Below are 17,842 nucleotides of genomic sequence, written 5' to 3' on the forward strand. Positions count from 1 at the left end.
TGCCCCTGCCACTTTTCAACACAAAGTGACGTCCTTGATTAATTTTATCTTATTAAAGTACAAACACACCCCAAGCTATAGTGTGTTAAATATGAATGTATTATAATAAAATGTTTTATTAAATTCATGTAACTTATAATTTTCTTGGGCTTAAAATTAACACAGATTTTCCATTAAACGGCAGTGAAGTTCCTAGGTTGTATTAAAAAGGTCTTAAAAAGTCTTAAATTTAACTTTGAGAATCCTGGGGGTACCCTGTAACTGTTCCGGAGGTATTTTGCCAGGTAACTGATGGATCTAATTAGCAAACTCGCACTTTAAAGTTATGTTAAGTACGTAACAGTTTGTTGACAATGTAGCTTAAATTCCTATATCTTTGCAGCTCATTATTTCAGCCACACCATTTTAGTCACAGTGGACTCAACATCGTTGAAACTTGGTGATACAGTCTCGAACTCGTATAATTTGTATTACATTTCTTATTGTTTTTGTAATGTTTGTTAAGTGTTTGGGGTTTAAATATTCTTATAATGTTTTCAGAAGTATTTGCACCGATTATGGAATTTGGTAATTACAAGATTTCATCATGTTACATTATGGTGTGTTCCTGCAGAAAGCAACTACTGGATTTTGAAATAATAAAGAGAATTTGTTGTTGCTTAAAGCAACACTATGTAGCAATTTTATCTTAGAATAACAGCTTCAAAATAATTTTGATGATACACTGACTTGTAATAGGGTGAATGGTGTCTCTGTCATTGCCACTCTGGTCCGAGGTGCTGGTTATTGGCGTTATGTGACATTTGAGTCCGATGCATGAACAACGTTACGTGGCAATGGCGTAATGCTTTACGGCACCAACTCAACTCCTCAGCAAGCTACAAGAAGGAGCAAAAAGTATATAATATACAATGTAAGTTCTCTGGAAGAAGCTAGCTCGGTATTCTCAGTATAGATGTCATGGTAGAAGAGACCAACACGTTATCGAAAAATGCGAGGAAGAGAAAGAGAGTGACCGATCAAAAGACCCGAGAAGAGTAGTTATCGGACTGTTTTTTACTCGTTGGCGTGAGCTAAAAGTATGCAACACAGAAGCCGAGTTGGCCTTCTTGCTGTTGGACTAGTTATTAGCTGGCTTGCTGAGTCTGTTGTTGTTGCGCTTGCTAGATGTTTGGCTGTGTTAGCAAAGTTGTTGACTTGAGCAAATCAGCCTGGGGTTTCACAGTCAGAGGTTTAGCCTGCTGTCTGGCTTTCCAACCAAGTTTCACGCAAGATTACGCTGCTGGTGTCGAGCCGGAGCTGGGCGAGCAGGCAACATTTACTGGGCTCAGCAGCTTCTATGGACATAACGTTGTTAGAGGTAAAGAGACTTAAGTTGACATGTTATTTTAAGATAAAATTACTACATAATGTTGCTTTAAAAGTCTGAATTAATGCTTTGTTTCGTCGGTTTCACAAGACAACAAGCAAACAACTTAACTGTGTAACTTAAAATGCGTGTTTTCTGAATGGAGTTCGGATTGATCAGGGCTATGATGTGCAAACTTATTTCATAATAAAGTACAACTGCTAGAATCAAATAACATATACATATTTTCAGAACTTACCAGGTTGTCCAACTCCCCCCCCCCCTTACTTTTCTCCAAGCAATCTCCTTTTTTGTCCAGTCTATACAGTAGTATCATAGAGCTCTATGTGCCCACTGATGGCTACAAAATTTGGTGAACACTGTAATCGGCTATGGATAGCTAAAGTGAATTTAGTTTTATGAATGAGGCTTCATTTTAGGAGCTACAATGCCCTTGATAGAGAGATGACAGAGGCAGAGAGTAAAAGGCCTTATGGAGAAAGAGCTTCTGGTTGGTTTCAAAGCAGCAGCCGACCAAAAGCTGAATGATCATTAATCTGTGTCTTTTGTTTGAAGTTGGAAGTAAGTGTGTTTTATGAACTGTAAAACATTACAGCCTATTTTGTAAATTGGGTGCCCTTTTAACATGACAGTGTAAATGTTATTTATGTGGTGACCACATCATCAGATCAGTTTATACACTGTAATTAGGACACAAGTATGTGTGTGCCTATATGAGAGTTGAATGGGGGAGGGGGTGTTTATTGATGAGTTTCTGGTCACATCCCTGCCAGATAAATCACATCTGGGTCTTATAGCTGGGGTAGGACATTTACTTTAGAAGTCCTTCTGTTATATTTCTTGAAATTCTCTTCACGTTGATAGATAATCCTATTTTCTTCACATCACATTTAACAGACTGCATCTCCCATGAATCTGTGCTCTAAGTATGTTGCCATGACAACATATTACTGCTCCCCAGGCACTGTTGGACAATACGGTGAAAGTAAAATAATTCAGTTCTGGGGGACAGTTTATATGTAGTTTTTGAGTAAAAATAAATAGTTTTTAATTGAGTTAAAATAACCAGATGCACTCATTTTTATTAGAATTTATTTTTGTTTTCATTCTTTATATTTTATATCGAGATATCAAGACAAACACCAAGGTTGTCTTCAAATCTGCTCAGTGTGCCATAGACATGAATACACACTCTTTTTTTTCTGACTCTGCTAACTGCTAACACGTAGCCCCTACATGGCAGAACTAATGAGCTCACCATCTATTGGTTCTTTTTTTTTTTTTACATCCCATTGCTGCAGTATAATTCATAGTTGTGTTTGTGTTGATTGCGATGTTTAACAAGTCCCCCAGAAGGTCACATAAGTTGTTTTACAACCTTTCCTGCTAGTCTGATTTACCCATGCTTCATTTAAAGAGTGCATGTATGGTTCTGTATGTATGCACCCAAATCCACAAGTTGTTGGCAACCTTGTTAATTAGCTGCATAAAGGTCATATACCATATAAGTAATGGAAGGAGTTACACAATTTCACCACAACTGGACATTATTTTTAGAGTAGTAATGCTGGACTGTTATTTTCACACTTTATTAGACTAGAGAAACACCTTTCAGTGGACATTATTTTGCATTAATGCTTATTGGTACTGCCATATTTCTCTGGTTAAAAGCCAAATCCAATGTGTTTTCACAATGAAATAAGCAAGCTCATCCAGATAACGGTATTATAGTACTGTTGAAAATTAGTGAAAACATGAAACTGAATTAAGGGAATTCGATCTTGCATGCAGCGTACAATATAATGGGTTGTTTGTTTTTGGAGTGATTGTTACCATGCCATGTCAAAATAGTCATAATCCTTTAATTATATCTTTCTGTTTTGCATGACCGGGCACATCTGATGACCTTTTTATTTTCTTTCTTCCCAGTGCCACATGCCATGAATTTTGAAGTCATGGAGCTGTCACAGCCAGCTTTCACCCTCACATTGTACTCCCTCAGTAGTGAGAGAGGAGGGGATGCTTAACAATCTCCCATTGCTCATTCCATCCCTTCACCTTCAGCATCGGACACACAAAATTGATTTTAATCAAGCAATAAAGTAGATCTGATCCTCCCTCTGTTGACTCACTTTCATGCCCCAAAGAGGTCGACCTGATTGACTTTTCTGATGGATTTTTACTCATAACTGCCTATAGCCGTGTTCAATACAGACAATCTCTTTCGTTTTAGTTGCATTCAGGAAAGACTGATGATATATTGGTGTTTGCTGTGAGGTTTCAACAGTTTATTCATTAAATACTTTGATCCTTTAATTCTTGTCTCCCTGAGCTGCTCAAGAAGAAAAAGATTTGCAGGTCTGATAATGTGCGAGTAAGCTTTTACCGACGGTTCAATCTGAAATGAGTTTGCAAAGATGGATACAGTAGCACCAAAGCGATATCAATCTGTCTGCATTTGCTTACAGATAACTTTATTAATTTTCACTTTTTTTTTTATAGTGATATTTTAGTGACTGGTGCAAACACTTCTTCAAATCTAACTCTAATGTCTAAGTAACTGCCTTCATCCCAAAGGGAGTTGTAATATAATAGAAACTGAATCTCCGTTATCTCAAAGAGAATAACTATAATTTATATGTAATATAATATTTGAAAGTGGACTTTTTTTTTTATTTTCAAACTGACACAACCAGTCCACTGTCTTTTTGAAACTTTTTTTCTCTGCTGTGTTTATTAAACAGTTGGATCTGTTGAGTTTTGTAACTGATTTTAATTGAAAATTCCAAATCATTTGTACCATTTTCTGTACAGAATACCAGCTCCCTTTTATATTAGCAATCAATGAAAACAGTGGAACTTCATCACTTACATGCCATCTCTTTCTTATTTTACAGAAGCACCACGTTACAGAGTTAAAGGCTCTATCAAACTTGCATACAGTAGGCTGACACAAAATCCCCAAAGCTGTGATATTCACGGTCCCTCATGGAAAAATTTATTCTATTTTAAAATGTGACCTCTATGCAAAGTTAAAGGGCAGATGGTCCATCATTTTATTGTCTGTTGTCAATTTTAGTTCTTGCTTCAGATTGCATTTAAGATTTAAAGTCCCTTTGGAAATGCTTGCGTAACCTGTGCATTGCAAAAATAATGAGCAGTTGTGATTCAACTGCTGCAGTGAGCACTGCGAATCTTGACAACAACAGATTCACACTAAAATGTAGTTGAAGTCAAGACTGAAAAAAAGCTAATGAGTGGTCATAGGTCATGATTTCACACCACAAATGCCTGGATTTGCTTTTACATTCTTGGTTCATTCAGGATTTTACAAGGGCTGTAATATAAGCCTATAATACAAATCACATTATATATCTGCAGGGCGAAAAGGCTGTTCTTCCTGTCCCACAGCTCTGGAGAGGAATTTAGATATTTTCTCTTTTCGGAAGTATTAATGGAGCCAGATTAGTCTTTGCTTCAGGCCGAGACGTGGAAAGCAATCTGTTCTCAGCTTTGTTTAACAAGTAATATGTGTTGCTTATCATTTCCTTACTTTCATTAGCTTTGGGGCCTGCGGCGCACAGTACTGCCACATACATATACACATTGGCATGTTAATACATAATTGATATGTATTGGTCTGCAAAATTACACTACTATTTCAATTTCTAACTTGTGGGGCATGAACTGTAATCATCAACATTTAGCGTGTAAGAGCAATAAGTACAAAGAAAAGAGACTTCCAACTTGAAAAGATATGACACCAATTTTTGTTTTATAGAAGCATCCGTTTAGTGGTGTGGATCTTTAAATATTTATTTATAAAGACAGACTGTAAGTACGTCTTTATGGAAAAAATTATAATTCTTCACAGTTTTGTCCACACCTGTTTTGTCACTGTTAAAGGAAAACTACAGTTTATTACAACTTGGGGTTTTATTGTCGATGGCCATCAGTCCTAGAAGTTATAATAACGTTGTACTCATCAAAGTTATTACTGAGATCTAATCTAAACATTGCTAAAACAAGCGGTCAGACAATTATACAGGTTGTAAACAAGTCGATAGTTTTGCACCACTTTATTTAAATATAAACCAGCAGTATGAAAACCAAGTTGGACCAGAGCTGCCATGGATGTGTAAACAGTTTGGCATGAGGGATCATGCTTGTTACCCCATTGGACCTATTTATAATGGTGCCAACTGAGATCCTAGCAATTACTTTGGTGAGTCCAAAAATATCATGACCAATAGAACTAAGAAAGACACAGACAGGATTTACATGTCTTAATTGAAATTAAATCAGACGATACAAACAGCCTACGCTTACACCTTTACCAGAGCTACAAAAAATTCACTTTTCTACAACAAATACATCTTAGCATGTTTAATATATGCATAGAATAGTGCTTTTAGCTTTTATGCTGTTGGTGTTGTTGTGGTGCACGCTTTTAGACGATAACAAAACAAAAGCAAACGTTCTCTTGGCTAATGTGTTCCCACAGTCTCCCGAAATAATTAATCAGAGGGACAGCTAATATTTCACTACATGGACATTGTTGTGTAAAATAACCACATACATCAGTGAGCCCACACTGACATGATGCTGATCAATACCAGTCACACCTCTGTAACCTCACTGGCAGCTGAGATTTCCAGATGTCTAATAAGTAATTTCTGGTGTGGAGAACTACATCACACCCTCAGGTATTTAATACTCCCTGAACTACATTTTATTACATGTATGTGTGGGAGTATTAGAACTTTTTTAAATCAGAACATGGTAATATCATGGGATATTTTACTTCTTGGCTCTACAGTGTGAACACTGCAGCTAGATTATTATATATGACTTATTATATATTTGTTATATAACTTTTGGGTTATATTAGAATAAGATACTTAATAATTGCATGAAATCTAAAATAGATTTGCTATTTGCAATGCAGTCACTGTATTTGCTTTGTGAATGTTATACAATCGGTCTAAATTCACATACTTTAATCCACAGCAAATGTTTTCTCAAATACTTTGTCAGGTAAGCTGTTTTATCACCGGTTAGAACTAAAGAGAGCTGGATGTAATTTTTCAAATTAATTCCTGGTGATAATGGTGCACTAGGTATAGCAGTGTAGCAGCTGTATTATCATACCTCATAACTAAACGACAAAGTATTCAAAGTAATATATAATTACAAAGTAGTAAATTGTCAATTGTCCCAAAAGTACATATGTAACCGTTCCCCAAAACGACATATATGACTTAACTGTGAAAGTACCAGATTGTGGTTTGGGTTAAAAGAAGTATGTGACGTCACGTAGGTAACGTAAGTCATGAGTCATGAGTTAGCATCAAGACCTACGTAACGTTGTGTAACTTAAAACACAGGACTCAAATCTTTCTCTCCTGGGGAAATGTCCTGAATTTATTCGACCCATCCATCTACCCTAACCACCTCTTTGCTCTTTAAATTATGTCAGCTGACTTCCTCCATTGCTACTCTCATATGGCTACTAGGGGTCATGGCCTAACAACGCAAGTATGGGTCGTAATAAGCTGGCTGTTTTTTCTGGTAAGGACAGGCTGTTATTTTGCTAATTTTGGAATTTGGCTCTCTACTGCATTTTCTTCAGGTCTCGGTTCATCTCACAGTTTAAACAGTCATACTGCTATCATGGCTAATAAGGCTGGGTTGTGTTGTGAGGCACATTGGGAGAGACATGTTTCCTGATTTCTAATGGAACACAGCTAATCAGATCTGTGTGAGCTGACTCCCAGCTGTGCAACTTTGCAGAATTCACTGAGGAGTAAAGCGGAAAAGCTTAAATAAAGGGCAAGTCCATCTTGATCACATGCTTCTATGGTCCGGTGGCAGGCAATGAGACAGAAATGTCACATTAGCAATGCGAAGTGGTTTATTACACCATGTAGACAGTTAAACCAAAGTGCCGCTTGCTGTTTCTTGCCTTTTATTAAACATTGCATTTTGTGTAGTTAATCTCCAATGAATACTTTTTCTTATGTTTTATATTCATAGACAGCTAAAATATATTGAATATTGTGAAAAAATATCATCATACAGTGAATAGTGTTAATATTATTATTCAGTTTTGCATTTAAAAATCAGAAAGGCCAAAGGTTTCTTTCCTGTTTCCTTATTTGCAAAATTTACTGGATGGCAAATCAGTCTCAAAGAAAATCCTTCTGTCATTTTCAATCAGCCATTTATCTCTTATGTTTTAGCTCCTTGATTACTTCTTGTAAAGAGCTTCATGAAGATGTAATCGAGTAGGCCTGCAGCATGATGAATTTAGTATTTATACTTGATTAAGATCAATTCCAGTGGGTGATTAGGGAAGAACATAAAGCTAATTTCTTTTGTTTTGTGCTGCTGTTTTAATTTGCTTTTTTTTCTTTACCAGTAGTCTTAAGTGGAAGTGGAGTATACTTATGTGGTGGATTTGGAAAATGTGGCCATTCCTTATCTCATTTCCCTTTTAGACTTTGAAATGATAGAAACCATTAAAATGCATTCCCTTAGGTGCGACAGTGTTTTTTTTTTTTTTAACTTCATCAAATTTAAATGATCTTTGTTCAGATAGTTTAATTTAATAAGAAATAGTTTCTTCTGTTAGCTTTTGTAATACCATAGTAGAACTAGGTAAGGTACTGTTGCAACTTTCTGTCTGTGCGAATTTCGATTTAAACTTATTTGTACAGTATTAATGAGGCCAATCCATTTTGAGTTTTACGGCGAGTTGTTGGGTAATGCATGGCTCACTTGGTGTCTGCAGTTGTTCAGTGGGGGCCAGGGAGGATGTGATGTCTCACCATAAGGCCTTTCACTCCACTGCGATAATGCAGTTTAATCTGGAGGCTACACCCAAGGCACTGACATGTCCCGCAGAACATCACCCTTCATTGGACAAACTCAGTGGAAACCTTGACTGGCACTTCACCCCTCAGTGATGACAAAAACCCTGTCTGCTTAAGCAGCTATTACTCTACCTGATTGGTAATCATGACATGGAGTGGGGCATAAATCCCTCAGACTGCTGCTGGTTAAGATAGAGGTCTTTGAAGGAACATGGTGATTATGTGACCTTGGATGGAGCATGGAAAGGGGCCAGGCAAAAGAAGAGCTGGGGGATGTACTTTTCTATTATTGGCAGGATAATGACACATTCTCATGCAAATGAAATTCACTTACATAGGCTACATTCAAACCAGTGAGCAGCTCACAGTCCTTTAAAGGTGTTGACTGTTTTCTTACAGGAGTGTACATTACATTTCACTTCAGTGGTCTTATCAGCCTCAAATATGATGCATCTTATTTGCACAAATTGTCCAAATTCAGTTGTTGTGTTATGTGAACACTGAGGCCCCAAGAAGCAAGTTTAAAAACAATTAACATGAATGCTGCCCACACAGTGAGTTAAAACTCCCATTTTGTAAGTATTATTACCTGGAGTTAAATTAATAATTAATAATTTGTCTGCCACACCTGGCAAAATCAGATGAAACTGATGTAGCAACTTTCTTACTTCTATGTGGAGTATACCTGAAGCAGAAGCAATGTCAAGCATGGTGTCTGTGTTGAATAAATCTTTTCATTTTTAGGCTCTGATATCTCAACTGACATCAAAATTGCGGTGTGTGTCAACACAAGTGGTAAACATAACACAAAACACTCTGATATTGGAGTCAGACATACTAAAAATCAGTCAAATATATAGGTTCCTGCTTGAACTGCATTCATAAAAAGTGAGACATGTCTTCAATGGTTTGTCAATGCTTGATTTTAAATACACTCTTGAACAAAATCTTAAGACTGGGGGAAACATTGCAAGTACTCGCATTTCGCGCTGGTGGATCATAACAGGGTTGTAAGTACTGCTTCAAAATGCCAAAAGAAGAAACAGGAGCAAGAGACAAAAAAATAGAGAGTAGGCAATTTTTTGAAAACTGCATTTAAACTCAAACAGGCTGTTCATCAGCTGATCAAAAGTTTAAGACCATAGGCATAAAAAGGTAAAATCTGCACAAAAATATGGCTTTCGTGTCATTGATCTTCAGGCAGTCATACTGTCATGATCTCCTGATGGCAAAGGTAAAAAGGCTTTCTCTCATTGAATGTGGCAGGATTGTTGAGCTGCACAAGCAAGGCCTCTCGCAATGCGCCATCGCTGCCAAGGTTGGACGCAGTAAGACAGTCATTTTACATTTCTTAAAAGATCCTGAGAGTTATGGGACAAAAAAGCTAAGTGGTAGACCCAAAAAAATTTCACCCGCACTGAGCCGCAGGATCCGACGGGTTGTCCGTGAAGACACGGGTCGATCCTCGACCCAAATTAAGGCACTTACTGATGCTGACTGTTGCCCAATAACCATAAGACGTCATCTGCGAGAGAAGGGCTTCAAGAACAAAAAACGTCTACAAAGGCCACGTCTCCTCCCACGCCACAAACTTGCCCGTTTGGAATTTGCAAGGGAGCACCAAACATGGGACATTGAAAGGTGGAAGAAAGTTTTACTCTCTGACAAGAAAAGATTTAACCTGGACGGTCCTGATGGCTTCCAACGTTACTGGCATGACAAGGAGATCCCACCGGAGATGTTTTCTACATGGTACAGTGGAGGAGGCTCCATCATGATTTGGGGTGCTTTTTCCTTCAATGGGAAAATGGAGCTTCAGGTTGTCCAGGGGCGTCAAATGGCGACTGGCTATGTGGACATGTTGCAGCGGGCATCCCTCTTGACTGAGGGCCCCCGTCTGTGCGGTAATGACTGGGTCTTTCAACAGGACAACACTGCAATTCACAACGGCCGCCTGACGAAGGACTTCTTCCAGGAGAATAATGTTGCTCTTTTGGACCATCCTGCGTGTTCTCCTGATCTAAATCCCATTGAGAACATTTGGGGATGGATGGCAAGGGAAGTTTACAAAAACGGACGTCAGTTCCAGACCGTGGATGCCCTTCGTGAAGCCATCTTCACCACATGGAGCAACGTTCCCAGCAGCCTCCTGGGAACAGTCGCATCAAGCATGCCGAAACGAGTGTTTGAAGTGATCAACAAGAACGGTGGGGCTACTCACTACTGAGTCCTTTTTTGACACTTTTAGTTCTGTTGTAGGTTTATTTTTGGGCTATGGTCTTAAACTTTTGATCAGCTGATGAACAGCCTGTTTGAGTTTAAATGCAGTTTTCAATAAATTGCCTACTCTCTATTTTTTGTCTCTTGCTCCTGTTTCTTCTTTTGGCATTTTGAAGCAGTACTTACAACCCTGTTATGATCCACCAGCGTGAAATGCGAGTACTTGCAATGTTTCCCCCGGTCTTAAGATTTTGTTCAAGTGTGAGTGTATATAGATGCACGTGAGTTTCAATGTAGGCATAATGTACCAACAAGCAAATGTAAATGCTGTCACTCACAGATAGTTACATGCTGTTCTTCAGAAGAACAGGGTAAATAGCATGCAGCAGGGTAAACAAGGTTGTTTTGAGCAATGCGAAAGAATTATCAAAAGGAAAGTAATGGAAATGCTGCTACTTGAACATGTCTAACTGCAGTGTGAATGTTTCTGCGTTGACGAGATGTGCTTTGATCACACTTTGGAATTGCCCATTCATGTGGTTGTTGTTTTGCAGCTGCACTTGAGTTAGAGCTGCGCAAGTGAAGTATTACCATTTAAGACCATCATATTGGCAAATGCTAAGAAAATAAGAGCCAGGGTGAAAATAACTAAAATTATCCTTTAAGCTCTTAAATTTCAAAAGATTACTTCTCACTATCCTTTTGGAGCCACCAAACTGCAAATCCACCTCGTAATTATTTCTATACGCTCAATAGCACTGCTTTGTTAGCCCAGTCCTCAAGACCTACTTGTCCTGCATGTTTCTGCTGCAGACTTGTTGCTAATACACTCCATCCAATTAAGAGCTTCACATTAACCTGACACTTTGATCAGATCAGGTTTGGACGAGCTTGGTTCAAGAATACACTAAAAGACTATCCTTGCATGTGGAATAAAGGGACAGTAAACAGTACACAGCTTAAGATCAGTCTAATGAATCTTTCATTGTTTACTGGTGTAGGGATTTATGCGAAGGAGCAGGAGGCCATTCTACCAATGTCTTCTGAAATGTTTCATATGGTGCTGCCGTTTAATAATTTGTTGACACGACCCTGCTGTTGTAGAGAAAGTAAAAGTGACATATCTCTGTGGTGAAGGTCAGGCCGCATCTAATGAAGGCCCCAAAGTCTTACAGCATTGATTTCTTACCCATTTCATGCCTAGAATGCAGAGTTGTTCAGCGTTGCCATGGGGGATGGCCCGGGGTACGAGCTGGCATTTCCCAGTCAGTTATACCACAGATTCTGTAAACACAATTAATTCTCTCTCTCTTAGTACATCATTATTTTCTCCCTTCTTTTTTCTAACATAACTTGCAATCTCGAGTTGGCCTAATGATTTCCATGAAGAATTCCTTTTTTAAAATTTTATTGTAACATCTTGGAGGAAGAGATGTTGGCGCTGCTGCAGAACTGACACACACATAACTGTGGGCATGCGTCCAGAAGTGCTGTGACATTCTGAAATCGTTCATCAGTGAGCAGAGTCACGGTACTCTCTCTGGTCTTCATATTCTGATCAGACTTGACGTGGATGGCATTTAAGTCTAAATACCACATGGCACACGTCACTTCTAGAGATATGCTTGTAAGAAAGATTCATATGTAGGTGTGAGACATCATTGAGATGCATCACACTACATTGCATCTTTTGGCAGATTAAAGATATGAAGATTAACGGTAGAGACTGCATTATACTGTTGTTATACGTAATAACCTGCTTAGTTTGGCTCATAGCCCTATGCTCATCCATAATGCATATGACCTGCAGCTGGCCAGGACTCTAAGTCTGCTCTGACAGTGTGAGAAGGTTTTAAAATCACTAATCTAAGCGCATGTATGTGGATGGAGCTGGGTTTCTAGTGTGTGTGTGTGTACATGCAAATAGAAACTCTCCAAGTGAATTAGAATTTTTGTGTTCCAGTATACTTGGCCTCAATAACTTGTGAAATATTTATATGTGATGTATTTTAACCTGTATGTTTGATTTATGTTACACAATCCATGTATCTTTGAGCAAAATATTCCACCCTCATATAGCCTACTCACACTGTTATATATGATCAGTCTGACCTCAATGCTTTCGAGGAGTTATTTGTCATGAAGTGTTTTGATTTACTTTTTTTGGACCACACACTTTTCATGTGACTTTTCGTTTCACACATACCGTAGGTGGTAAGCATAGCAGTAGTGCTAGATAATGTAAAAATGAGAAATCATGTGCTGCTTACTCAAAACAAAATGTGTCTTTTTTGCACTGCATTGTGGTTCACTGGGGATATATTCAGTGAAAAAAACAATGTCTTTATAGAAATATTTAAACATTTTGGGAAATACACTTATTTGCTATCTTCCCGAGAGTTAGATGATAATATTAAAATAACTCTCATGTACAGTATGTACAGTAAATATTAAGCTTCAGCCAGCAGTTGGTTAGCTTAGCTTAGCACTGGGAACAGGGGGAAACTGCTTGCCTGGCTTTGTCCAAAAATAACAAATCTGTCAGACACTTGCGTCAAGGAATTGACAATTTACAGCAAATGGTTACAGAGATAGATTTGGCGGAATCTACATAATCTGAAGCAACAGCATGTTGCCTCATATCTCAGAAAAACACGCAGCAGGACACTATCCGGATTCAAGGAAAATATTCAAAATTTATTTAAATGGCATATGACAGGCAGCAAGCATGTTGCAATTCCCTTTGAATGCTAGCAAAACAATGCTCATCTCAGAAATACCTCAGATAGTACACCTCAGATGAACTATTAGCGAGATACTAAAATGATCTCAATTCAAATGAACTATTCTAAACTGAATGTACCTAACGTACCTAATGCAACAAGCATGTTATAAATTCCCTTGAATGCAACACCCTTTTCATCTGAGATGCGACTCAATGTTTTCCCTCAGATATACATATGGCATACTTATAGTATCACTGAATACTCTAAAATATATCACTAAAATATACCTAGACCATGTACAGAAACGCATGCTTTTTTTTACAAGCCAGGCCTCCACTCCTCTCGTAAAGCTAACCAAATTAGCAGGACTTAAGTTGTGGATTATGACATGAACAACCATAAACCAAGATTTAATATTCTGTAGTGATCCGTTTAATAGTATGAATGAGCTAATAGAAAACCCACAAACAACAAACCATTAGGGGAAAATATGCCCAAGACCAATTCAGCACATACAGGAGTATTTGAAATATCACTTTAGACAGCGAACAGCAGAAGACACACGTTTTGTTACCTTTAGACAGAGCCTGGCTAGCTACTTTCCCCAGCTTCCAGACTTTTAAACTCACCAGCTACTGGTTGTAGCTTATTTACTGTATAGTTATTAGGGCTGTCCTTGACTAAGGATTTACGTAGTCGAATCAGAATTGTCAAGTCCTGCCTATAGTCGACTGATAGTCGAATCATGTGTTTTTGTGCAATGCGACTGCGAGCCGAGGGGTGGGGGGTTACACACGGTAGCTCCGCTTTAATCTTGAGCTGCAGATCTGCAGTCTCTATTCATTCAACTTTCACTGTAAATTTCCAGCTAAACTGACGCTTTTGACACTCTCTCTCTTTCTTGCCTGCCATTCACCTGTCTTGTGCCGGATTTAGCTGCGGTCTATTTCAAGTAGCCGGCTTTTTAAAAACAATAAACTATTCTTTGTGTGGTTCATCAACGGGGATAAATTATCCAAAATCCCGCAAGGTGCGGACAGCTCGGCACAACACCAGTGAAGATGGAGCACCGTCTCTTCAGCAAGTGTTCCTCTTCTGCCACTACACATATACACGCTACGCTTACACATGCGCACTGACAACCCAGGGTTAGGGTTATAATTTTGGATTTATTTACCCACTGTAAAAACATTTATTTAAAGTATAATGCTTTTTCCATGATTATTTACAGAATTAAACGTGGAAATGTATATTGTAATAAGCTGTGTATTAACTTATTGGGAGAAAACTGGTAGTTCTATGTAAAATCAGATGTTGAGCACGCCCATATTGCCAAAATGGCATGATCCTCGTTTCGCTGTGAAGCTTCGACTGTGAGACTGACAGTCGAATCAGGCTCCGCCCATCGAAGCATAGAATCTTCAACTATTCAGGGACAGCCCTAATAGTTAGTGTATTATCAATCTTTTCATCTAACTCTTGCAAAGTTAAATGAGAACGGAGAACTGAATTTTGCTATGTGGGTTGGTGCAAAATGACAGCTCTAGAGGGAAGAACTTACTCTTTAATTCTGACTCCAAAACCAAAGCATTTCCATTTTTGTCTCAAATAGCATAAACATTTCCTGTCGTCACACCTCATTGTATCTGGGGTGCCCCGATAGCCTATTGCATACTAGTGATTCAAAAAGCAACTCCTTCTCAACCTGCAACTGCAAGATAGACCTACCTGACTGAAGAATATTCTCAGATCTGCTTTTTTTTAGCTGTACAACAAGGCTGATGTTCACCACTTGGAGCTGTATACTGCACTGCTGCTATTATAACACATGCTTTGTTTGAATAGGCCTGTGGCTTATGCCTTATCCATTGTACCATATTGTGTGCACTGTGTGTCTGATGCAATTCAGGGGACTGTAATGCCTTAGTAGCTTACCTCACTGGAATATAATATTGTTTAGAAAGTTAAATGAAGACCTAAGCTCTCATGTAATTTAGAGTTTAATAGGACTGAGCAACTAGGTTAAGTGGATGCTATATTGCAAGATTCAGGATGAAGAGATTTGTTTCGCTGTCTAAATGCTCATGTTGCAGTATACCAGACATGTTTAGTAATTGGGTCAACACTCTAGAACGCATACCGCATCTCAAGCAAAACAAACTTGATCAAAATATATGCTGCAAGGAGTGCTGGCTGGTCTTCCTTCACCAGGTTCCGTCTTCCCTGTCGGCCTGCCTTCAAATAACTCTTTGTTCTTCTGAAAATCTGGCACATTTCAAAGGCTCAATGGCTTTAATGAGCCTCAATGTTGTGCCAGTGCTGGCTGTTGGGTGTCAGGAATGAAGCTCATGATAATGTGCCCGGCTGAGTGCCACTGTGTGCTTCCCACTGTTATGGTAATGGAACCAGTTTGGGTTTTTTTCCCCCTCTAACTGAAGGCGGCTGCTGCCTTTTTTGTATTTGTTATTCTTGTCATCACCACTCAGCTGATGTTTGTATAGAATTATCTGCAAAATACTTATTGTTGTGTAATATGTCACCGTTATGTATCTTATTTTGGTATACAGAAGAGAAAAGAACAACAGAGCAGTTACTTTCCCTCAGTTGTGTGTTTGTCCCACTATTGTCCTCTCATAGCTGCAGGGACAGTGCAGCCTGTGTCAAGGAGAGGCTGTTTGGAAAAGCAGAAGGGAAAGATGAATTGACATAAGAGGTTATTTGGTTGACTCATATTCGGCCCCTTAGCGTTCAAGGTGAAGTGCCATGAAAGGAGGTAGAACATCAATAGGTAACCGGGCTGCTCCGAGGTCCAAGGGCAGTTTCTTTCATGGCTTCCATTGCTAGCTGTGGAAATGGGTCTTCTGTCACCAACCCTCTGCTTTTCAATGGCTATGAATTCAGCTTTAAAGGCATAGGAGATATCCTTTTACAGACTTCAGCAAACTGAGCATGCCTCTACCAACATCCAGGGTAGTACTTAACGTCACAATATTGTGTGACCTTTATTGTATTTTATCACTAAACTGTCAAATCATGCACAGTCAATTATATTATTAAAGGCCGGTGCTGTACTAATATTTTTTGAAGTGATAATATGCATCTAGGTTGACAACATGTTTTGCAGAAGATCGCAATATTCTGTTGCTTGGCGATAGAAAAGAAACACATTTGACTGCATGATCAACAACATTGCTTTGAGAAATATTTGGCATGATAGATTTTCTATGTTGGTGCTAGTCCACTGTTTAGAGGCAAAATAATGATGATGATGAACCTATCCCTCATGCAATAGGCTACCTTGAGATACCCTTTTCCCCACACATGACATGCATTTTAATATTTTTTCTTTAAAGGTTTGATGGCTTTGGTGTGCAGTTTCAAGAATGTCCCTCTTTAACACCTGAAAAAAGGCTTTGAATATTTCAAAAGAGACCTTGATTTAAATTGTAAGATTTCAGATATATTGCATCAGTGGGAATTGGAGAGGTAGAATGGATGAGATGTTTGACCTTTACAGATTCGTCCCCTGGTAGTGAATTTGCTGGAGGGTGCCGGGGCAGGGGGCAGCGGTGCGTTGAATTATCACTCTCACTGTTCAAACGCTGCAGACCTGATCTCCCACTTGCTCCACTCCCACAACTAATGGGTTAGGAACACACTGGGAAAAAGAGATGGGGGTGGGGGGTGTCTCTGATTGTCTGTGGGTTAAGCTTAGAAACAAATTACCGTTTTTACTCGCCGCTGAGGAGATGTAGCAGCAGGTCACATCGTGGTGTCAAATCTTTAGCGAAAGCTTGTGTCATTCAGCAGAATGATCGAGCTGAGTCTCTGACAGCTACCGACAGGAAGCATGTCAACACTTTGACAGATGCTTGCTATATTGAAAGGCTAGGATGACTTTTTAGTTGACTGGGCTTTCATTGAACTCCCCCAGTCCCACTATCAAATGAAAGCAGCACAAGAGTCAAAAAGATAAGAACAGCTTGCCAAAATGCTTTGTAATAGTTTGCCGAGGCGCGAAGGACATCACGTCTTTGTTGGAAGAGAGTTGCTGTCAAAATCACAATGCCTGGTTAGCCTCTTCTGGAAAAGAATATGGCCTCTTGTTCTGACAAATAATTGTGGTTTGGAAAAGATATGCTCTATTGATTGTCAGCCTTTGAAAATGTACATATAGTATAGTATAGATCTGCAGCCTTTTGAAAAACCATGGCTTTATCTCTGCTTTGTTCAGCGTCATGCTACCTTTGATGATATAATAATGATAATTTTGCTTAAGCACACCACATCACCAGATCCATTTACGGCACATAGTTCTAAAGAAAGTGAAGCCACTCCACTCACACTCATATTCAAGTTTACATCCAGCACACATTTTCTGCTGAAACATTTGATCCACCTGTTCATTATTATCACCTCATGCTGCATCTCTTCTGTCTCTTTCTCCACCCCTCCTTCATGCCATTCAGAAGCCATCTTGTGTGACGTAGGCGAGTTTCACTGTCACGATCAGGAAACCTGCATCCCTGAGACCTGGCTCTGTGATGGGGAGCCCGACTGCCCGGACGACTCTGACGAAACTGACAAAACTTGTAAGTCACTCATTTCATCCATTAGTCACTAATGCACAACTGACATATGGAATTCTGCCA

The 17,842-nt window shown here is 38.9% G+C and overlaps 1 protein-coding gene and 1 long non-coding RNA gene across 2 annotated transcripts in view; both read left to right on the plus strand.

Annotated features, from left to right (window-relative positions):
- lrp1bb (low density lipoprotein receptor-related protein 1Bb) overlaps nt 1-17,842 on the plus strand; it is a 288,718-nt gene that overhangs the window by 59,835 nt on the left and 211,041 nt on the right. The window contains exon 2 of the mRNA XM_046053790.1: nt 17,660-17,782. Coding sequence (XP_045909746.1) covers nt 17,660-17,782 — 123 coding nt within the window. The remainder of the gene's footprint in view (nt 1-17,659; nt 17,783-17,842) is intronic.
- LOC123973609 lies at nt 945-3,487 on the plus strand. The gene is made up of 2 exons (XR_006825650.1): nt 945-1,360; nt 3,299-3,487. It is a non-coding gene; the product is annotated as an uncharacterized LOC123973609 (long non-coding RNA).

This window comes from Micropterus dolomieu, linkage group LG07, assembly GCF_021292245.1.
Source record: "Micropterus dolomieu isolate WLL.071019.BEF.003 ecotype Adirondacks linkage group LG07, ASM2129224v1, whole genome shotgun sequence".
Lineage (NCBI taxonomy): Eukaryota > Metazoa > Chordata > Actinopteri > Centrarchiformes > Centrarchidae > Micropterus > Micropterus dolomieu.